Consider the following 24,257-nt stretch of genomic DNA (forward strand, 5'->3'; position numbering starts at 1 on the left):
CTTGATTTGTCTCTAAGTCCCCAACAGGCACAAGGAGCAGAGGGCTGAGGAGCGGGGCTGGAGACCATGGGGGCACCCGGGACCCTGCCACCCCCGGGACCTGCCCCCACGCGCCAGAGTGCGGCCGAACACCGGCAGCGCCGAGCACCAGCGGCGCCCACCGCAGCATTCCTAATGAGCCAAGGCCCACGGTGCTGCGGGCATGCTTCAGGGAAAAATCAGATTCACGGTTTGCCAGTTTATGTCATAAATATGATATAACTTCGTCCTGTCAAGGTTGGGACGTTGCTGTCTCTAAAGCTTTCTGGTTCGGATTTCTGAACTCCGTGACTCGCTTTCAAGAGCGCTGCAGGCCAGCCCTGGGACAGCGGGTACAGCTGGCACAGCGACGGCAGCGGGAAAAGCAAACGCGTGCTCAAACCCTGCGCGGTAGTGCCAAACCCACGTCCCTGCCAGAGCCCACCCTGGCACAGCCTGCTCTGCAGCAGAAACGGCATCATGCCGTTTAATACGTAAAATCAGACAGGAATATTTGGAGAAACAGAGGCAGGGCTCTGAATTCAGCAAGTGCAAACCAGAAGCTTCAGTAGCCTGTGGGAAAGCAAACACAGGTTTGTTTTGGTGGGTTTTTTTTGTAATCCAGTACTGAAACTAGTCATTAATTCAGGTCCTGGGTTTGGATACCTGTTCAGACACAGGCTTTACACTTGTACAGAACCTGCTTCTTAGTGATCCAGGAAGGATTACTAAGGGCACTTGTGCACAGCGCTTCAAGGAAAGGAGAATAAATTAGAGTATCAGCTCACTCTCTCTCTCTGGGCACAGGAAAACTGCAAGGCCCGTGAGATCAAGATCTGCTTTGAACCTTCTGAATCAGGCTCTCCAAGGGAGGGGTGACAGGTAAGAGGGAGCAGAGCCGGAAAGCCAAGCACGCGGTGTCAACCAAATTACAAGGTGGTAAAGTGCAAGCACTTGCTATCAGCACGTTGAATTACAAATACCAGATTAGACATCTAGAGACGTCCCACGACCAACATAATAGATGGGGGGGGGGACGACGGACCCAAACCAAAATTAAAAAAAAAAAAAAAAAAAAAAATCAGACTCAGCCTTCTCTCATGCCCAAATGATTTCATCTCTTCTTCTGCATCAAATGCACACAACAATCACAAACGTCAGAACAGGCAAGAAGCCTGTCCCAGGTGAGGGACTTTTAATGCCACATACAGACACAAATGCAGGGCAAACACACGCAAGCAAAACTGCATCTATAGACAGGTCTGACTATAAATGGGGCAAAACCAAGACAAACTCATCAACTTCCAGGTGTGCAAGGGCTCCTGCAATACAACTTCCATCTCTTTACACATCTGGAAAATCTTTTTATGCATGGATGTGTACATTAGGTTTTCTTTTCTTAACTCTTGATATGTACAACAGTGATAGCTTTTTAAGTCAAATCAATTGCTTCATCACATACTTTTTGTCCCTGACTAAATCTGTGGTTGTACGCTGTAAATACTTTTTCATGTCCAAGTTAAATGTAATATGAGTATTTATCAGAATACAGGTGAACTGTACAGTGTATACATTAGTTTTATCCACTTGCAATGGTAAAATAGTAAAATCATTGCAAATGTCATAGTTTTCAAATTAATAATGTATACTGTCTAGTGTGGGTTTTCTGCCAGTAGAACTAATGAGGTATGTGTCAGCAACTAAGCATGGAGCACATGGACTAAAACCAAAGCTCATCAAAATCAGCAAACATTGCCTGAGTTCAACTGGGACCGCGCACTCAACATCAGTCGACTCATTTCCAGGACTTCAGAAAGAAAACATTCTTTCTAAAGTCCAAAGAATTCATAATTCTCCTGATCAGCTTGAAACGTAACAGGCTCGGCTTTCTTCTAACTAAACTAGGAAATCCCCCCTAGATAAATCCAAAGTGGCTGTGTTTTTATCCAAGGCGTACAGAACACCTGCTTTACAGTGTATTTAAAGATCCCTTCGGTGCCAAAGGACTCTAGACAGACAGCAGGCAGGAAGATGCTCAAGCAGTTTAACTCCTGTACCAAAACAGGGGCTCCCTGGAAATGTGGGTCTTCAGAAACTATCTAGCACCTCTTACTAACACTGCAGACCTTGATGTGGCGCTTGAATCCATCAGCAAAAAACATCATCCTCCTTCCCTCTTCATTAGCTTGCTCCTGAACACAGTTCAGTTTTGTGGCTTCTTCTAAGTCAAGGTAAACGGGATCTTAACTCTAGGAGCTGCAACGGGCACGTGACTCATCTCTCTGAAACGTTCCGGCTCCATTTGGGAAATGCTGCATGACACAATGATACACACCCAAGTGTCCCTGTCCCACAGCCCCTGCGATGGCCACCATCGGCTGGGGTCACATCACCGCCTATTTGAGGGTCCTGGTTCTCCAAGTACACTTTGCCTTGTACTTGGGGTAAAGGGATTTTAGCCACACTGAAAGTATCAGCTTGATAAACTACACAAGAGGAAAGAAAAATAGGAAAGAGGAAGGGACCTCATTTGTTGTGCTCAGCAAAACTTCTGGACCCACAAACAGGTATTCTCTCCCAGGAAAGGAAACCTTCCTCCCTAACTTTTTAAAAAGCTGCTACTACCGCTTTCATGGCAAAGAGGATCCCCTTAAAAACCACTGACTTCATAATCTTATTTGTCAGACAAATAAAAGATAACTTTAGTATAGAATGACACAACACAATAATAGTTTGCGATGAAGGTTTAAAAGTTTAAAATGGGCCATATTGCCTAATATTTCTCTTCACAGCTGGTAAAGCACTAAGCCTTCATCAGGTAAAGATCTCAGAAAGCCAACTACTGACAATTAATGCTGAAAATATGACCCAATAAGCCATTTCAGCCCAGGTTTTGCGCCCATTTTGCAGCAGCTGACAACCTTATAAAGCACTTCAAGCTGAACAAGGATGTCTCTTGCTAGGAGGTACTGATGTCTTCTGCTGTCTCAGTGCAGACGGAGGACCATGAAACCAGACTTTGGCAAGCAGTGGGAGGAACTAATGGAGTTTCAAAATAATTTTATTTAAATACCTACTTGAATCTTAGCATCTGCTTCTGCAATATGTGGTATTAAATATTTCAGAGCTCTCTAAGAACTGGATGTTCACGTCTAAATTTTGTCCAGATACAGAAATTGGTTGCAGTTAACTTTGAATTCAGAATTTTGCTAAATTTCCACAGAACTCCTAGAAAGAGCAACATTTAGTAATGAGATTTACATCCTCCAAATTTATCAATGCATACTAACAGAATGTAAGAGTATCTACACAGTTAATTAATTCATAATATATGCCTCAAGTAAACAGGTGGAAAAGTTAAAACGACTTGCTACCATGAAGCCTTACAAAGAAAAAACAAACACAGATTACTGAAAATTCAAAGCCACAAGATTTGCCTTTACTGACTAGAATTGTACACAGACATTGAAGAGTTAATAATCAAACGCCACTCCTGGATCAATAACCTCAGTGACATGAGGCATATTGCATAAGGCTTTCTGGTTAATTATGCAGTGATTAGTAAGTTTCTACCCAGCTGCAAGACCTAATCACAGAGACCGGGGCTTGAGCCATATTAACCCCCATCAACACGGAAAGCCGACAGCCTGTTCCCATCTTTACGCCCAGGCCAAGGGCTAAAGCACCTCAGCGTTTGTGCTGGCACGTACAAATTACAAAACGGTGCGTGATTATAAAAGCTGCAATAACCTAATGGTATAAGGTACCATTTGGATCAGAAGCACTTTAAGCTAATGCATTATTTAACATTTACCTTCTAATTTAAGCTCCTAGACTTCAAAGTCACTGCACAGAACTGGAGTTCCCCTCCTCTGTACATACCCACTGGGACAGAGTTAGCTTTGACTATATTTGCCTTTTTTAGATTCCGCTCAAAGGATGCTCTGTATTGGACTTGCTCTCCTTGTTACTGTTCGCAGTTTCTTGCCCCAGTTTTAACCACCGTTAAGAAAAACAGCCCTTCCTTTCCCCACACCCCTTTCCAGAAGTATTCTAAATGTTTCTACCAGCACTTAGTAACGAGAGGGAGAAGAAAGCCAGTCCCTCCATGCTGCACCCCAGCCCTGATGCGAAGTGTGACCGCGCTGAGCGTGGTTTTAGAGCCGGTGAAGGGCACAGTCCCAACACCCCGAACCCCAGGGCAGAGACCACGCAGGCTGCGAGGATGCAGCTCAAAACTCAAGTACTACCCAAAGCTAACCCACAGGCGAGTTGTCATTAGCCAGTAGATGGCTCCAGGAACTGGGTTAGAGAGTAAACCTGTGTATGCACGGGCAGACCATCCTCCAGGAGGCTACGGACACCAAGGGCAGTTTCCAAGGGCATTCTCCTGATGACTGCTGCATCGAATCAACTTTCCCCACAGTGAGGACGAAAGCAGTCTGGCTGCTGCCTGCCAAATTGCTACAAGATCAGATTTGCACACATGGTTAAAATGATGTCCATTTGGAAAAGGACTTCTCAAAATTTACAACCTGGTGCATAGAGACTTGAAAAGTTTCTGCTGAGCTTGTCTATTCCAGCTATTCATGTGGTGATCCAAAACCTCACTTTACAGTAATTTGTTAGTACTGATTAAGCTCCACTTCCAAACACAGAATGGAACTTTAAAGACTTCCATCCAAAGGACACGCAGAACTGCACTAAATCCCATTAAAGCAAAGGAGATCTTGGTGCAAAAGAAAATTCTAGCTTGGCAGTGTAAGATCAAGTCAGCAGTTTACTGGTCTTGAATGGAAACAGCTGACTGACTTTCTTCTTCCTCATGAGAAACCGACTGTCCGTCCCTCTCGGCGCACCCGTGCTGTCAGCGGAGCCCGATCCTGCCCAGCTACAGGCTCCGTGTGCCCCTGGTCCACGCTTACACGCCTGGTGCTGCATTCCCACGGAGGCCAAACATACGAACCACGCAACAGCCCTCTGCTTCAGCAGAAACCACAATCAAGGCAAAATGCCCAGTCTGCGTAAAGGATTAAGTTTACCAATAAAGCTGCAACCTAAAAACTGCACAGTGATGAAATGGACATTTTCCAAGTAGGCTTCTTGTTTCATTTCTCAATACTGCTGGCACGAACATCATCACAGCGTCTGGTATCAGTCTAACTGATAGGGAATACACTCACCACCACCACCACCATCCCCCCCAAAAAAAACCCCAACACATTTCTTTTAGTTTTAACACTATGTTTTCCCCAATAACAACTTGGAAAGGCAAGCAGCTGTCTTTGAAATTGCTTTCATTTCCTTTAAACAAAATTTCACTTGTCAGCTTTCAGTTTTATTGGGTATCTATGTATCAAATTGATTATTTCTGGTTGTCTCACGGTTAAAGATTTTTGAACTACTGAACTTCACGCTCTCACACCTTCTTCTTATTAAAATATTAAAGAAAAAAAAGAGGAACAACAACAACAACAAAAGACCTCACAAAAAGCATCTTCTCATCTCTCAGCAATTGTCTTGGTGGTTTAGTTCTGACCATTTGGTGACCTGACCGTCCTTGAAGTCTCAACAAAGAGCCCATATTGAGACACTGAGCTGCCGAGTGTTAATCCCAGTTGAAAACACGAGTTGCCTCAGCCACTGCAGTTGCAAGGCAGGATGCATTTGCCTGACCCTACAGTCTGTAGATCACGATTTAAGACTTCGTTCCTACCTTGCAATGAGCTTAAAGTGCGCAATAAGCACACAACGTGATGGGTTACTACTGCTTAGCTGACGTAGGCTAATTCGTTAACTCAGTAATATATCCGAGGTCTTACGCTCACTAAAATGGCTTGGATACAATGAATTTGATAGCTCTCCTCTCAGCTCAAAAGTGAAAGATAACTTCAGAACATGCTGCTTGATTTCTAAAGGAGCTTCATGTCCACAGTCATTTACAGCTGCACCTCCTCTGGACAGCAGTACGCTTTTCTTTTCTTTCTTTCTTTTTGTTTCAGAACGCTCTTCTGCCATGAAAGCAGATGAAAGTCACAGTATAACTGAAAACCTGAAGCTGTATTTGGAACTTGCACAACTTCTACAAAAATCCTAAACCCAGAAAAGCCAACGAAACTCACTGGCAGCAGCACACAAAATTCAGCAAGCCCATCCATCGGATTTGCGTAATATGATTTATGAAGTAAACTCAAGTTACATAGTTAGAACTAACAATGTCACAACAGACTGGGTGTGGAGGAAAGCAGATTCCCCACGAGCCAGAAATAAACTGTGAATACGTTCTAGAGAAGGCTCCTTTATTCCAGAATACAAAACCGAGACGTGAACACAAACTATGAAGAGGGCCACTGATTACACAGATGAATTCAGACAAAAGAAAATGTTGTTGCTTTTGCAGGTTTCAGAGCGAGTATTGACCAAAATAAGGATTCCGTTTCTGTGCGCGCTCTGGGTTCGCAATGTGCGAGAGGCTGCCGAAGCCAGTGGCTGGCACACAACGATCCCTATTTATTCCTTTCTTTAAAGAACAAAATAGTAATTTGAGCAACTTCATTGACTGATCAATCCAAAAGTCACAAGCTCTGATAATCTTTGCCTACGGTGATCCTACCCGGAAGCCTAGGAAGCTACACCACACCAGAGCGTACGTGGGCAGAGCACCGTGCGATGATCCAACGCTCAAAGATGCGTTCAAGCCCAACTGACGGACAGAAAGCAGAAAATTCTGTCCCTTCCACAGACTATAGAGGCAGTTGGCTATCACAGAAACTAGCATTTGTGTTTGAGTGTTTCCAGGTTATATTTGTCTTCTCCACCAGTCTTCCCCAAATTAGCGCCGCCTTCCTTTCCAAGTAAACACTAGTCTACAGATTACAGCGTATGTGACCTTAAATCCAAACTGATGCATTATTGATGGAGAAGAAATGGCTAAATTGATGTTGTCTTTGAAATAGAGTTCTTGATAAAGCAGGAAGCATTTGCTTTTGCATTTCTCTCTATTTGATTAAAAATCTTTTAATACTATGGACTGCTCAAGAAGATGCCACTGTCTTCAGCCTCTTCTCACAGGTTTGTCTCACTCACTACACTCATTGCCAGTACTGACTCCTGGCGTTGCTTTATGCATTTGGACACCTTTCACATGTGTAGTTTCTACGTCTGTCCTTTTAGACAACAGTCTTCTCCCAGAAGATCTCTTAACTAGCGTTAGCCTCGATAGCACCTCTACCTGCACTCTTACAGCCCAAAATCATGGGAAATATCCCTTCAACCTACTGTATCACCTCCTCACTGAGAGGCTTCATCCCCAGCTCGGTTTTGCTCCTTCTGAAAGCTTGACCTGCACTCTGCTGCCCCCCCAAACCCCTGCACTTCTTCCATCCATTTGCCAGCCCCCAGCTCTGAACACGGCGCGTGCTGACAGCCGCCCACCGGAAAGCCGGGTCCAGCGCCCCGTGCGCTCCCAATGCCCGGCCCTGAGCCCCAGAACACTCTTCTGCTTCCCAACGCTCCAGACACTCCACTTTGGGCTAATTTCAGTTCTTTTCTCTCAAATTTCAGCCCCCTGTTGTGAAGCTGTGCTTATTAGGGCTTTTCTGTCTCTGGAACTTCCATTTCCCCCACCGCCCTCTCCTTGGTTTTAAGACTGTTGCAGTGTTTGTTTGTTTGGGTGGCTTTTTTTTTTAAGATTTCATTTTCATTTAGCTTATGATCATGTCTGAAGACACTTCACAGTACAGGGAAATGTGACTAGCAATTAAATTGTTCAGGATATGATCCCAGTTCTCTAAAAAAGTGAACCACTGTTTGCCCTGGCTATTTTAACAGCTATCTTCTCTGGGTTAATGACAACAACGAAGCTTGCAATTGATAATATCCTGCTAATTTAATAGCTTGGTTAATGTGAGGAAGCTGCAGCATCCTGAATAGCAATGACAAATCATCCTGAACAATAAGTCACTGTCCTGGGTCGATACTTCTTTGTGGCCTTGGTGAAAGTTGAATATCAAAGCAGTATTTAAAAAAAAAAAAAAAAAAAAGAAAAAAAAAGAAAACCACAAAAAACAAACAACCCAGAAGAACCCAAACACCCACTATTCTGTTTTACAATAAAAGAAACTCCCACAACTCCAAATTGTTTTCAACAACAAACACATAATTCTTCCTTGCAGATGACCTACAAAAAAGTTTTTTAAACATGTAGCCCTATGCTATTTTTTCCATTGACAGCTTATAAAAGAACACACATAACATGTCCTTTCCGCTACAAAAACTCTTCCCTTTAACCCACATTTCCTTAAACTGTAGGAATATGAATAGCAGAAAATCTGATCTTTCCTGGCTTTGTTGGAGAGGTACTGAAGACCCAGATACTTGCAGCTAAACTGACAACACAAGAAAGCTGAATTTTTAAAACCCAAAGTATTAGTCACTGAAACGGAAGCTGAAAACAGATTGACTAAAAATATTTTCCCCTTTTAAATAGATCAGTCGTCACTTATCCTTTGTATGAGTTCTCCAGGCATCTTAGCCTAACTTTGATAATCTCTCATATAAAAATATAAACCCCCTTCCATGTAAGCTGCAAAAAAAGCAAAACCCATACAAATCAAGATTTTCTCTCTACTCTCAGCTCACCTCTCAGTGGCTCTACGGGCTGGTCTGGTGCTTAGCAGAGCTCCACAAAAGAAAAAAGCTCCCCAAATAAAACAAAAATAGTTTGAATGCTTTTAGTATTTTCACTTTTCTTTGTCCCAACAATGCAGCTCTGTCCTCCAGGAATGAGCGTACGCGGGCCGAACACTGTGTCATTCTCCCGCTGCCGTCCCTGCGGAGCACCATGGACTTGCAGCCGCAGCCCGCAGGGACCCGCCGGACCTCGGGGTGGGGGTCCCCATCCCACCGACCAGCGGACCCCAAAGCACCCACATTCACATGAGAAGGCAAACAGGCAGCCAGGCACCGCACCACAGCGTGAACACGGAGATAAAAATCAGTGCTACTGCTGCCAGCAATCCCAGGATTGATGAAATTTCCTCTAGATTGTGGGAAGGGAACCGCTATGGGGTTCACCACTGTTTTCTTAATGAAGCACCCAATTTTAAAGTCAAACAAAATATATCTAGTGAGACTAGGATATGCAGGCAGACTTTCAAAAAAGTGCATTTCTGTCTTGAAGAACAGGGAGTTTCCTACAATTGCTTTACTGTCCTGATGAAACACAATCATTAAATGCTAAAGAGATTCTAAACATTACTAAAAGCTGATCTTCGCCACGTTTCCTCTTCTAACAAATTCTCTACATTCTGTGCTGTTTGGGACAAATTCCGTGACACTTTGTGGAAGACTACCACGAGGAAGCCTGACCTCAAAGCTCCCTGGAAGGAATCATCGTAACTGGAGAAGCTCTAACCACAGCCCAAAAGCCATGGACTTCTGGTATTGGAAATCCTTTCTAATCACTAAACCTTTCAAACCACAGATTCTTTGCGTTCACGAGGAATGTCCCAACACAAAATCTTCACCCCCCAGAGCAAGAACAGATCAAACACCTAAAAGACTAGCAGCGTCTCAGCAGTGCAAGCAGTTTTCGTTGTTTTCCTTCTTTTAAGAGTGAGCCCAAGCTGGGCCACAAACATTGCTTGCTACAGAGCAACAGCAGAGAAGAGAAATCTAATCCAGCCTCATGAGACAACGGACAGAGGATACTCGATTTCACCCCTTTGCCATCGCAATAGCCAGCAGCTCGCAGGTGGACTGTTAAAAAGCCAGCAAAAACACTGAGCCTGGGCATTCAGGGGTAACCCGGGTCTCTGCCCAGCGAAGCAGCCACACGCACAACCCCAGCACCGCCGACACCCCAGAAAGAAGAAAGCCACAGACGTACAGTTTCGGCAGCAGGCGGCGAGCCCTCCATGCCGGCTGGGCAGCCAGGGACACAAGCAGCCGAGCCCCCGCCACCGGCCGAACATGCCGTACCCAGAGTCACGTTAGCGGGGAGCAGCTCCAGCCCTGCCAGGCTGAATCTGCCTTGACAAAGCAGGACCTTGTAATACGAGGCAGGAGCACCCTGGGTGTCTTGGCAGGAGCCCCGAATGCATGTTTGAGAAAGCAACTGCAGCTCCAAGCAAGCCAGGCACGAATGCGCTGCAGAAGAGCTACTGAGTCTGCTAAAAATACTCCACCGCTGACCCCGTCAGGAACATGTCTGAAGTGAGAGCCTTGTTTGCTGGAGAATAATAAAACCAAAAAGTAAAATACATCTGTTGGCAATGGTCTAGGAAGTTTATTTTAAAAAAAAAACAAACAAAACCCTAACACAGTCTGGAACAGAAAAACATCTCACATTTTCTCCCAGCAGGAAGACTGCTGGGTGAACGACACGCTTTACGCCTCTTCTAGAGCTCCGGGCAAGGTGTAACCTCAAAATCTCTTCCCCTCTAACCTGCCCTGGGAGGTTGCTCAGACTCCGATGACAAGTTAACTGCAGACAAGCTCCAGACCTGCCCCATGGAATCCTTGGGCACTGCAGTGTCCCAGGCGAGGCACACGGAACACCTCCCACCCAGCCCATGACCCCTGCGGTGCCTGGCTACAGCGAGGGTGCCCTGAGGAAAGCAGAAGGGGCCACCGCAGTGGGACCATGGCTGACAGACACCACGATGCTTCTGGTCCGTCCCTCCCTGGTGGGACCAACAGCGAGTTTCTTCTGGGAAGCAGGAGCCTTCCTCCTGCCCTCCTCCACAAACCCACCCAGCACAACGGGCAGGACCAACCCCGCGCAGCTCCCACCTGTGAACAAGCCCTCGGGAAAACACGTCAAGAAGTGGGTTTTGTTTTACGCCTTGGCCAAGCATAGCAAGCATGCCCTGTATGATCCGGGAAACTGCTGGGTGGTGAGACAATTTATTCTTCTGGGGAAGGAAAAGCAAGAGAAGTTCCTTCATAGCTTACTGCTCTGCAGTCAGGCAACTGTTCGCCACCTATTCATCACACATCCATCCTTAAAGGAAAGTTATTTTAAAAAGATATTAATTTATTCACCAGACACGTTTTCACATGGATCGTGTTCTGCTAATTGCAAATCAGCCTGGTTGTCTGGACCATTTTCCTTCAAGAAAAGCAGAGGTGGATGCTAAGTCTAAGAGACACCACACTGTGTATTTCCCTCAGTTTTTCAGGTCACAGACATGGATAATCTACATTAGTACATTCTCCGGATTTGTAATCACTCTCTGCTCAGTAGCGGTCTGACATGTTTAAGATGACTCTGGCTCAGGTTCTGCTAGGAGCGGCCCGGAGGGCGGCGGGCCCACCAGGACTCAGCCCCGCTCCACAGCCCGGCCAGCAAAGGCCTCGCTCACACACGGGAAAGTGAAAAAGGTGCCGAGGCTGCAGAAATATTTAGAAAAACTGATAACAACTACTGATGGACTTAAAAACGACGAGTGGTGTGCTCCTCCTGCCACTGCCCCCACTGTCAGAACGCAAGCTTGGTTTCCTGGCTTAACCGCTTGGGTTTGCAGTTTTGCGAAATAAACACATTTCAAATTTATCCAGCGAGCACACGTTTTGCTCTCATAGCAGACCCCGCCAACCGATCAGTAACTACGATCATTTTTTACAGTTGTCCCGTCTCTTGCCCAGCAAGTACACAGGTAGTTTTAGGCCTGGCCTGCTCTAAATCCCTACTGAAAGTGTGAACCTTTGCAGAAGCCACCATAGCAGGGGGATTGTTCATAATCCTATAATGCTCCAGAATTATCACATTATTCCTTTCCCTCACAGTGGTTTAAGCTTTTATACAGCTGAATAATCAGAAAGCGAGTCCTTTTGTGTGCCCACCTCTTTCTGATTTATTTTTTTTTTAAGAAAAATTAGAAAATTTCAGATGTCTTGGTCTGAGTCAACTTAAAGCATGTTCTAAAAAATTCGCAACAATTAATTAAGGAAGCTTTGGTCTAACTCAGGTTGGCACATTTCTAGGTCTTACTGTAATAATGCATCCATCCCAATACCCACTAATTCATTCTTACTCTCAATTTACTGTACAGGCTCTGCCCAGTATTTAGCATCCATAACTGCCCAGAGGGACGATGAGGTCTCACCTGGGTCACATCGAGCCCACACGGGTACGGTCACCTCCCCAAACTGCTGGTGAGCCTCAGCTGCACCGAGCCGGGCCAGGCCGCCACCAGCCTGGGGGGGCGGCAGCCACTGCTACCGTCCCCATGCCCTCCCCAGCCCTGCCTGGAGCAGAACACAACACACCTGCCTGAACCGCCGCTCGCTACGGGAATTAGCTCACAGAGAAATTCCTAAGCTGCCATTACTTTTAATCAGTAGCTTGGAAACCCAATGGCAAAGGCAGGGTCTTCCTCAGCGGAGGGTGCACACACCCCGGGGCAGCCCCTGCCGCTCTGGCCCCAGGCCCACGATGCCGCCCCCCTCACCGCCCCTCCGGCGCTGCCGCCCCCGAGAACCCACCACAGCACAGCGCTGCCCATTAGCACAGTTTACTTGGACGAACGTCTGGCAGTCACAAGAGGACAGCTGGAGGTACATAGCGAATCCCACCAAGAGCTCTCTCCGTCTTCCAGCGCTGCTGATCCAGCTCCACCCCGTCCCGCGCCGGGGTCCAGGCACAGCGCGGCAGCGACGGGCCCTGCCTTCCCACCGCGCCGACCCATATGTGCGCCTGGTCTCAAAGGCGACAACAAAACTTTTCTCAAAGCACCTAGTTGTTTTCTGCCTCCTGACTGGAGGTTCTCCACACATTTTTAATGAAAACTGGCATTGATTAGCTGGAGACAGCTCAGCTTTGTTGTACGACAACAAAGAATATACAGAGAAGATCACACACAAACCTCACCCAGGAGACAGGCAAAAGTAGTGCATGAAAATACCCGCTCAGAAGCAACTCTGCTGAATAATTGCAGAAGAGTGTCTCGTGTTGTTAAAAATAGAACCAATTTCTGCATTGGCAGATGGGGTTTCAGTCAAAATATCCACTGAGCCACTTGAATAATTAAGTGTTGCTTCTCCATGGCATAACAAAGTATCTAATGCAATTTACTGCCCTTTCTATAAAATGTGATATAAATACTGTTTGCTAATTTTTCAGCAATGAAATTAATAGAAATAAGGCTTATAGTACTGTGCAGCAAGCCGCTAGCTGAAATACTACCATGGCTGCCAAGACATCAGCACCACTCTCTAGACACAAGCTATTTAATCTTTCAGGTAATTACATCCGGTAACAAAGCGGTCATTTAATCTAGAAATCAGGTTTACTCATAAGGAAGTCGAAGAAACTCGAGACTGGTAATCCGCAGTAACCTGGAACACGTGGCAAGACAGAGTGACAGAGAGTAGCTGATGCTCAGTCAGATTTTTTTTTTTTAAAAGTAGACACACGGTTTAAAAAGAGCTACATGTAAAATGCAATCCTCACAGTAACGTATAGCCTCCACATTGCACAAATTGCTTGTATTTCAGAGAATCAAATCGATGGAGCAAAATACAGAGAGGACGGTCCTTGAAATTTATGTTTTGCTAATTCTGAGTGTCAAGATTCATCAAAAAAATGGATTCAAGCGTGCATTTGGTTACATTAAAAATCAATGCGCCCATTATTTCTCCCCTTTCAACTATGTTTCTTGTTTTGTTTTTAAACAGGATATGCCCAACCACAATTAACTTTCAGCAGAGATAGAGAGGGAGAAATGGAGCGAGACACACTGCAGAGCAGGAGGGACACCACTGACCTTACCTAGCAGTAAGACTCATTAATCCTGCAAGGCATTTTCTTGAAGCTATAATAGCCAGTGTAGCTGTCAATGCATAGATGGGTGCCCCGGCCTCGTTCTTCCCTGCTAAAAAAAGATACTTTAATGTTATTTATAGGTTAAAAAGAAGAAAAGAGAAAGTCCCCTATCTGAATGTCGCTGTACTTCCCCAGCGCAGAGAGGGATCGCGGGAGACCCATGTAAGACCTTCTCTGTTTCGAAGGTGCGGGCTGCTTCAGCTGGCTGCGTTAATGCAAAGAGCAGCGCTGAAGTGGATTTGCCTGTTTGTGGGTTACAGCAGACAGTCATTCAGCCGTCACTTAGCATAAATATTCCCTTCAAAGAGAAGACTGCTTTAGAAGTTACTGGCAGAGAAGGTATAGACAAAGAACACTGGAGAATACGTGTTTAACAGTCAAGGTACTGCTGCACAAAAGCAGTTGAACACAAAACGTCAGGTAATTCTTTTTCTTTACCCTTGGAAATGGGAAGGGGGGTAGATACTTGTCTAAATGTTATGAATACAAAGCCTTGCTAAGACTACGCCTGAGCCAGAGTTACCTTAGCTCGGAGCCTGCAGTCCCAGGAGTGTGTGCCCACAGGCGCAGCCCACACAGATTCCGGCCGGACGCTGCCTGGAGAAAGGGGGCGGCAGCAGGGGAACGCGCATCTCCCACAGCGCGGCCCCTTTCCCCAGAGGTAGAAACCCGAAGCACAACAATTCACAGCCGCCTGCTCAAGGTCAGTAAGACGGAGAGGTACAAAACCTGTGAGCTGCAGTTCCACGGTTCACAGTTTCAATGGAACCTGTGATTGCCCAAAGACTCTAATCACTGACCTACTGCAACATCCCCGTGGCAGCTCCAGTTTGTTCAGGAGAGTTTGATGGGTTAATTTCTGTTGGCAGACATCATACTTGACTACATCATGTCTGTCCACATCATATTTCTGCTAGACGCCTACCGACTTCTTTATCAAGGCATTTTTTTCGCTTTACCTCCTCTTCTGCAATGACGCCCGATTTCAGTGCCGGCTGTAACATCGGTTATCCCCTGTCCCCTGGGGAGGCCAGGGTGGGCTCTTCTACAGGGCTTCTGATCACTACGAATACCCACAGAACTCCTTACTGAAATTAAGATTTCCAAAAGTATCACCAAGAAAAATGAAGGGAAAAGCCTCTGTCAGCTTCTAAATCAAAACAGTAGAGAAACACACACACAGGAAATTACCAGGCACGGAGACTATTAGCCACTCTGCATCTTCATTAGACGCATCCGATTAAACATACTTAATGTATTTAATTTTCCATTTCCATGTAAACCAAATCAGCTTATGGTGCTGGACAACCTCTCTGGTTTCTAATACCTTTTCATACCTTTTTTGTACAAATCTAAGCAGTACCCAGGTTGCAACAGGCTTCTAGTCCCTGTCACCTGGGGGTTTTGCGTAAGTGACCTGACAGGTAAAAACGTTTGTGACTTTTCAGCAATTGCTTGAGCAGTGAGAGACCCAGTCAGGATGTCTAATACAGCACAGAATGAGAGTCTCAATACAATAATACCTCCTAAGGATTATAAACTGTCAAAACGTATAGGAAGTTCTCTTTCTAGCATTAAAAGGAGAGTTTAAAAAGTGTTTAAATTATTTCTTAAGGAAACTGCGTGGATCTGAAGGATCGCTGTAGTCTACATACCTTTATAAGACAACAATCTAATAAGAAATGGTACCTCACAGTAAGAAACTGGGTTAAAGCTTCTAATGCTGAGGAGAGCGGCATTTCATTTGCCTCCTGTCTGACTGCAGTGGAGCACTCAATAATTCATAGTTTGCTGGGATCAAGCTCCAGCACAGGTGCTGCACAGCCAAACCTCAGGGCAGCTTCCCACAATGAGCCTCATCAGCAGAGGGGAAACAGGCATAAACGATGTGCAACGCCTGCTTCCACAGGGTTTTTTTAATTGATGACGATGCTAAATTGCAAAAGGATCCCTGCTTTCCATGAGGACTCCAAGAGTTTCAGAGAAAGCAGAGGGGGAGGAAGAGCCAGGGGTGTTCAGAGGAAAAGCGACTGACTGAGCTATGAAAACCCAGCTGTGTGACAGACCCACGCTCCTCTTCGCAGAAGGTCACTCATCAAGCAGAGCACCCCAGAAGTCTGCCATAACCAGGCCCGTAGCAAGTTCTTGAACAGCAATTGCTTCAAGAACAGAGGCTTTTTGTTCCCTCTCCTTTGTGGCAGTCAGGTGGCTCGGGAGAGAGCCTTACTCATGGAGAAGGGGCAAAAGCACCTTCCATTCTCCCTCAGGAGAGTCGGCAGAACTGGAAGACACTGTGCCATGCCAATCTCACTCGAAAAATTAACTACCAAAGTAGTAGTCAGCAGCGGGTTTCCTGTGTTCCGCAAATCAGAATACAACCACCTTAAAACCTAGTAACACCAATCCACTCCAGAAATGGAAATAGAAAATTCTTCAGAAAACGAGTGTATGAACAGGGAGTTTTACCTAAATGTGTGAAATCGCTGTCTGACATAATAGAGACTTCTTCATTCCTGGTGTTGTTTGGAATTTCGCAGCTCATTAGTAAGTGTGGGAGCTTATCTGTCGCCTCACAGATTCCAAGACAATCTAATGCTGAGGATGGCCCCGCTCTGAGTGGGTCACTGGGCAGTGAGCTCCAGAGGTGCCTCCCAGCCTGAGCTAACTCTTGAGAGCAAGGGACGGGAGTGAAAAAGACACCTCTCCCCTTCCTCTCTTTGCAAAAGAAACTTTTCCCCACCAGTAGCCTGACCCGTAACCGAGACGTCAACAGGATTTTAATTCCTATACCGCCGGTTTATAAATGACTCAAAGATGACTTTTGCTGAGCTCTCAAAGCAGTTGGATACTTTTTTCTGATTACCTTAGGTGCCGAATCAGCAGCTTTCAATCCAGTGCTGGAAAGCCCTCTGTTGGGGTGGGGGCAGAGCTAGTGCCTGTCACAGTCCCACCTGCCTGATTCTAGATTTAGAAAGTACTCGTGTATTTCGACCAAAATTTTAAGCAACATGAATTGAGCTGCTTTTGTAAAATCCATCTATCCATCTGATTATTTGGGAGGAAAAGAGAAAAACCAAGCAACAGACCGTATTTACTCACCACAATTAGAAGAGTGACTGCAGCATCCACAAATATATCTGAGACAATCTATCTAGGACAATTAATAGCAAAAAGGTTAGAAACACTGTTTTCTAGTCCTGAACAACACAGGATACCAGTCAGTTGTTAACAGTACCCAACGGTTCTTCAAGACAACACGCTATTGGGTTGCAAAGAGATTACAGAGCACTCTGTATTTAAGGCGGTAACTCAACTTCCCCTCTGGGGAGCCACTTCCCTGAGCATCCCAGATACAAGCAAGAGTAGTGAAACTCATTCCCCACCACCAAGCACGCTTATCACGCTTGAATCCATTTCACAGAAGTAAAGAAACAAAGAGTGGAGCCGCCTGCTGATGCACCGAGGCTCAGTTAATGAGCAGCTCTGGACCACCAGAAGGTGCTAATGGCAGCACCCCAGTGAGAGGCAGCGGCCCCCCAGGCGCGGAGGGGACCGGAGCTGCGGGCAGCCTGCAGGAGCTGGAAGCGTCTCCCTGAGCAGCCCCGAGCCCCTCTGCACGGGACGAGGCACACGGCCCGGCACAGCTCCCACCCGGCCTGGGCTAATGGTCAAGCAGCAACGGCAGCCAATTAATTCGCAGACAAAGCATGATACCAAATCACTTCTATTCATCGCTTGATCTCCAAGGCACAATGTACACCACTGTTATTTCTTTATTCAATGCTTATATAAAGAAGCATACATTTAAAAATCAGTTTGATCTTTTTTTAGCATTTCCTGAAACAGATGGGTTTATACTCCTCCTCTGAACCTGGCTATTGTAGAGCTACTGTTACTGAGCCTGAAACCCAACGGCCTTTAATTTGTGGAGGCTGTTATATGGCAGTTTTAACCTATATGTTCATTCTCTCCCTCGAAGAGTGGGTCCGTCACGCCTTGGCTCGGACGATGTCCGCACACTGAACCGTCAGGACCTTGGCACCAGTCACCAGGCACAAGAGCGCACTGCTGCTCTGCAGCAAGGGACAATTTCAATCAAATTCACTTTGAATACCGCTCCCTGACTCTGGATATCTGAACTTTTGATTTGGCTTTTAAAGAGGCATTTGCTCACAACACCAACAGCCTCCTTTTTGATTTCAAAGATGTGAAAGATCAGACATGGAAGGGCTGCCTTGTTAACTGAAAGCAACACTGCAGTTGTAACTGTTCAGAAAAGAAACGAACAGCTAGGAAGAACTGTTTGCGTTAATGATCCTGTACCCACTGCCCCAGGCATGGAGCCCCCGCAGGGTCTGCAGTCCCCGTGGAAGCCCAGGGGCTGGTTGCCTGCACGGACGCAGGATGGCCACGCTCGCAGCTTGCACTCTGGGCCACCAAGCCCCTGCCCGCCAGGGCCACATCAGATCACACATGGCTCGTGTAGATGGAGTACACGGGGGTTTCACCTTGTCTGAGGGACTGTAGTATTTTTCAAAAGCAACGTTTAGTAACAGAAATACGTTAATGGTCTTCCTGGAGATCCCACCTTTAGGCAGAGTGTCGAGATAACTTTACAGGGGCTCTCAGCAATGCTCTGCAGTGATGCTGGCTGGTGAGAGACCAGCTCTTTTCAACTTTCTGCCTGGCAAACGAGTACCACCATGGCTCCTACCTGCAGCATGTTTTCTGCACCAGACTATTGAGCTGTGCTCCGCAGGTGCTCCACCTCTGCATATAGCAAACTGCTGGCACGTACCTTTTATGGAAAAAAATAATGTTTACGGAAAGAAGTTCACCCTCCATTAATATGTGAAAAACGCGTCTTCTTGCAGGGATTCCATTCCATACAGTATCTGGATTTAAGAGAAATGTGTGGAATTCCTGTAGATAACTGTTACATTCAGTACTGCAAGTTATCACACAGTTTTTTCGAACTCCATACTAATCTAATCTTGGTAAATAACGCCTAGGGTTTTCTCTTAATGAATGCCAGAGCTTTAATTAGACTGCCTAGAGGCTGTGTGTGGTTGCAACATACTGCGATAGTTTGATTTAAGTGTATGACACAGGTCAAACTGCCAATCTAAACAACAAGCTCCCTCCGAAATCTGCAAGATACCACAGACCCAAAAATGATGAAGAAACCTCGGAATTCCTTCCACACCTGGTTTCACACCAAGCCTTGGCTATCCATGGTGCAACCCTGGAGTGCAATCATTGTCTTTTTGAGCAAGTTGTTAGCCAGTGCTGTAACTGCAGGATCACCTTGGCTGCGAGCAGCTCTCCGCTGACGGTCACACCCCCCGCACCGCTGCCATCGGTGCTCCACAGCCAAAACCTCCCACCCAGCTACTGGGGAGCTGCTGGTTTGCTAACGACTCTTGGTGCTCACCAACGGGTTTCTATTTACAGTCCAGGCTCTGAAGCTTGCATGGAGAGCACCAATCCACCAGGCTAATATTTATATATCCACTTAAGGAAAATATCAGAAAAGCACAGTTCAAGTTTAACAATTTGATGGATTTCTTGAGTGTCAAGAAAGCATTCCAAGCTTCAACGTTTCAGGCCCAGCAACAAAGCACAGTTACAACCGCCTCTCAAATGTGTACTGGTTACTATTAAAATGCTAGAAGAAAATGCCTTGAACAATACTACAGAAGCAGGAGGCATTTTTCATCCAGCTTATTATTATTTTTTAATTCTTTAATTACGTGTAAAAGGTTCAAACAACTTTGGTAGAGGTTTTGGTAGCCAGATATGGATGGCTTGATGACAGCTACAGCAAAGGGAATGAAAAACAGCGTTCAGCTGAGTAATGTGCCAGTTGCTCAAACTTATGATATATATAAGGAATATATATCTGCTGGTTGCAGATGGTGTCTGAGGTACATCTGATTAGCTACAGACATGACGGTACGGAGTAGCTGGAACACAGCCTCCTCTCTTGCAGCGTGAACACGCGTTCAAAAAGAGCTGTGTCCCTTAGTACAGCCGGGATCGAGAGATTTTCAGTGCAGCATCAGCAGCGTTGCAGGCTGGGACATCTCCCTCACTCTAAACGCAAGACAAAGGTGAAAGAACGTGGATAGACTTTCACTTGTCCAGTGAGAAATTACTTCCTCACTCCTGATTAGCTAAATTGTTTGGATGATCCACAACCTGTTCTACCTGCTCAGGGGACTGTCTAATTTTTGAAATGTCTCAGTTTGAGTGCTTAAGATCTCGTATTTTATGCAACCATTTATTTCTGGCAGTCTATGTACAAATGCAGTTCTCTCTTCAGCTCCATTACGGTACAAAAAGGATAATTTTACATAATGTATGGAGACTACAGCATATCCCTGAACTTCTGTAGCTGGTATTAAACACCATTTTAGGAAAAAAAAATAATAAGCAAATTCTAAATTAAATGAACTCATATGTAACCCAGTGAAGAGACTGAAGGATGGAACAGATCAAGTTATCAGGGTATTGCCAATACATTACCTTAATTAGGAAACTATTTTATTCAGAACATTAATATTGAAAGCACCAAACAAATGCGAGAATAGCTCCGAATCTGACAAGTATTTAAATTTATAGCACTTTATCCTACCACATAACAGCTATGACTAAGACATAATTTCCCTACTCAACTCCAGGACTCTGAGTCTCCACGCCTCTGTGATACACTATTATTGTAGAGATTAATGGCCCTGATCCCAAGATATGCCCAAGTCCTACCGAAATTAATGTGCTGTGCATAAAAAGCAGGGGATGCCTCTTCCTCTCCTCTTTTTTTTGGGGTGGGTGGTGGGGGTGGTCTTTAGCATAAAGAGAAAGGGAACCTACATTTCACTGAAAGAAAGAACACACACCGACTAAAAGCTTATTTAAATGGAGAAGATTGTTAGTGACGTTCGTCCCATTCCAAAGCAGCAGCCCAAAACACTGAAGACCTGTGGGCACCGTCGCGGCACTAATATTTCACATGCTTCGCAATCCAGCCTCCCCTGAACACCTCCTCATTTCCTCTGCTCCCATTGTCCCCTTGCCAATGCCATCAGGCTGAAATAATTTATTTCTGATGATAGAAATATTTCTTTCCCCGTAAGCTTTTGTTCACCACCAACAGGATGCCGGGTCCTTACACAGCGACGGTGTGGGCAGTGGGTTTCAGCACACCCCCAAGGCAGACGTGCTGGAGCAGGCAAAGAAAAGTGCCTGCGCTCATTTCAGCACTCCTTCACACTTCATTTTCTTTGGGAGTAGCTAGCAATTCCAGTATTGAAACTTTTACCGCTTACAGATTTTCCAAGCATGACATCAGTGCTCATAGGCTTCTGAGAGTTAACTATGATGACAATGTATGCAGATAACATGGAGAAAATATTTTTCTGCAGTGAGTGTTTACCAACAGCACTCAAGAAAGAAACAATAAAAGATCCCCTTGTAGTAACACTTTACTGTTTGCATTCCTGTGATCTTGGGCTCCATTCTTGCTAAGTGTGTGCCCTTTGAATGCCCTATCAAAAAAGTCAAACGATAGCACTTCCATTGTGTTCCTGAAACATTTTATTACTTGTATTTCAAATCTAAATACTATTCTATTTTTTTAACGCATACTAAAATGTTCATAGTAATTCTTTGAAAGATTAGAACCTTGCTTCATTATTTTAACAATTTTTTCTGTCTATTTTAAATAGTCTCAAAGCTCGGAACTGAAGTATATGCACCTGAATTTCACAAGGGAATGTTTTCTAAGCTGAATTCCCAATTCAAATACCAGCTGATCTCAGTGGTACCCAAACTACATCTTAAGCTAAAAGAAAACACCAAAAACAACCAACACGCGCTTCTCTAGTTTTCCTATCAATGTCTATCAAAGTGACCTGTAACTTAGACCACGTTCTCAAGTGAATTATTTTCTGCGTTCAGAAGATGGGCCATTCAGACACCCCACCTCCAAAGTGAGTAGTCTGAACCGCGCATACAACTTCATTTATTGTATACTAACAAAAACTTCCACTGATTTAGAATTTACTTAACTTCAGTATGGAATGTGTTATTTGACGGGATTAACCCCAATTTCCTCTCGTGAATTTTGCAGGGACTTGCGGGGAGCAGAGCCGAGCGGGGGCACCAGCCCCACCAACAGCAGGGTGCGGGCAGGGAGGAATGGACCGTGCAGTCGGGGGCTTCTATAACCCTAAGACACGGGGAACGCGATGTCAAGCAAGGGAAAGTTAAAAAAAAAAAAAAAAAGTCTACAGTTAAAACCACACCATGCCAAGCATCTTTCTCTCCTTGAAACAAAGACTGTGTCTACCTTGAGGGAAACTGGAATAACAGCCCCAAGGGCAGAAGTCAGTTTAATGGAGAGACAACTCATGGAGGAGCCCTACTACCTGTCAATTTATCTTAAATATAATCCCAACTATGAAATTCATGGTGTGAGAAGATACTCTGGAACTTTTTATTGCTCAAATCAGGTGCTCATGTGCTCATCACAGAGGTGTATTATGATGCAGCTTCGGTCGGTAGGAACAGGACCACACCACTCACCTTACACAGCTGCCTTTGGGAAAACTGAGCGGATCTGACTGACAGAACAGGCAAATCCCATCTTTGAACAGCCAAAACCCTCTGAATGAAACCTCCACCAGCCGTTTCTCCGCTCACCAATACAAGTGTTTACAATTTATCTCTGATAAGAATTATTTTGGAGGTCGCTGTTGTTTCCTTTGTCAAGACAGAAGAGTGTCAAACTGGGTATTATGTGAGAGTTGAAAACTAACTCGAGTTCTCCTGCTCCCATTATTTCCTTTCCCCATAAACTTCTGAGGCCTTCCTCCAGCGTAACAGCTTTTCTATCCTTTCTGAAAAGGACCTGGTTTTCATATGCATTTTTATCACTGACTGTCACATTTAGAATGGGAAGATTTGCAAAACGAGAGCAAACTCTTCTCTGCCTCTGAAGAAACACTGGCTGAGGAAGAATCCAGCTGGTTTATCACAGGGAACTGAGGGGAGAGGGGCAAACTGACACAAGCCAAAATCTCTGCAAAGGACCCCTCAAGGAAACTAATTCAGAGTAAAGATGACAACACTTGTAATGCTTCCTTTGATCCCTGCTGGCAGGAAATTCCAATTGTTATTGCTATCCAGCCCCATGTAAGCACCTATTATAAAGTATGATGATATTCTGCAAACTGCCACGAGCTGTGGAATTTCATTAAAAGGAAAGATGCATTTACGTAAGCTGCATTCCACCTGTAGTCTGTGTTTACATCCTTTAGCATCCTGCATCTGTTTGGCAATGAGCTGGCACGTATTGGGGTAACTCTCTGGATTATTAGTAATGTCTTTTCATAAAGAGAAGTCGCTAGTCCTACCTCTACTATCTCTGCAGGTGTAGGCTCATATACCCTGTTAACTACCACTGTGGGAAGATGCTCCAAGTCTATTTTCCTTCTCACTGTCACGGCATTCATGAAGCTGTTACACTGAGACAGGACAAACTCCTCATGAAACCTGTTACTCCTACTTCTTAAAAAGAGTGCCAGAAGCTCATTTTCCTTTTGCAAGATGAAGGTGATATCTCTGCAACATTTTCCCACACGCTCCTCTGAGCAAGATGATGCAGTGGAAGCTCCTTCCCTTCTTGAGGGACCCATCTTGCCCAGAAAATTCACGATATTTTTATTCATTGACAGTACTCACTCATTCAAACACCAGCATGGCCACCAATGCTTGGGGACCTACTTACATCCCACCACCTCTCAGCTCTGTTTACACAAGCCTTTTGCCCAGTAAACCTTACAAAGAATCCCGCAGGAAGAGATTCAGAACTAAATACCGCGATGAGAAATATTCTGAGATGCTCCAGTTGGCTTGTCTGCAACAAGGCACTCAAAACAGCCAACCTGAGCAAAGCTGCCCGCCCGTTAGGGGCAACAGGACCTTTCCGGATAAGTGCCCTTGTGCTGACAGTGATAAGCTGAAGCTGATCCTCTGCTCGACCTGAGGGAGGGCACGTACGTTAGCCATGGTGAGGAACGCCAAGGACAGACTCGCAGCACACCACAAAGTCTGCTGTGAAGGTGGGCGACCTTCTACCAGTTCCCCCAAGCGGCAAGTTCCTTCAAGCTGCATCACATCTACCACAAGAGAAAGGTAATCTAAAGGTAATCTACCATGGAGCAAGTGATGTGGTAATTTAAGTGTCCTTTTACCCCACGAAGGTCCCATTAGATGGGACCATCCAGCCAGCTTTGCTCAGCCATGGGTACGACGACGTTACTGCAGTTCTGTGGGCAGTGCAGAACTGGAACAACCACAGGAAAACTGTTTTCCTGCTGCTCTATTAAACATGAAAATAGGGTTGAAA

General features: G+C 45.3%; 1 protein-coding gene across 21 annotated transcripts in view; it reads right to left on the reverse strand.

Moving 5' to 3' along the window:
* Window positions 1-24,257, reverse strand: part of TMCC1 (transmembrane and coiled-coil domain family 1) — a 98,607-nt gene that overhangs the window by 28,062 nt on the left and 46,288 nt on the right. For 2 of the 21 annotated variants that reach the window (XM_074602209.1, XM_074602211.1), the window contains one exon: window positions 13,793-13,895. The exons of 14 other annotated variants lie outside the window; for them this stretch is intronic. Coding sequence is in view for 2 of the 7 variants with exons in the window: in XM_074602205.1 (XP_074458306.1) it covers window positions 9,908-9,937 (30 nt within the window). In the remaining 5 variants the exon portion in view is untranslated. Of the gene's footprint in view, window positions 1-9,907; window positions 10,063-13,787; window positions 13,896-18,560; window positions 18,599-24,257 lie in introns of those variants that run through there. 5 more of the 21 variants (XM_074602210.1, XM_074602212.1, XM_074602206.1 and 2 more) reach the window with 5 other exon arrangements.

This window comes from Larus michahellis, chromosome 10 (genome assembly GCF_964199755.1).
Source record: "Larus michahellis chromosome 10, bLarMic1.1, whole genome shotgun sequence".
Taxonomy (NCBI): domain Eukaryota; kingdom Metazoa; phylum Chordata; class Aves; order Charadriiformes; family Laridae; genus Larus; species Larus michahellis.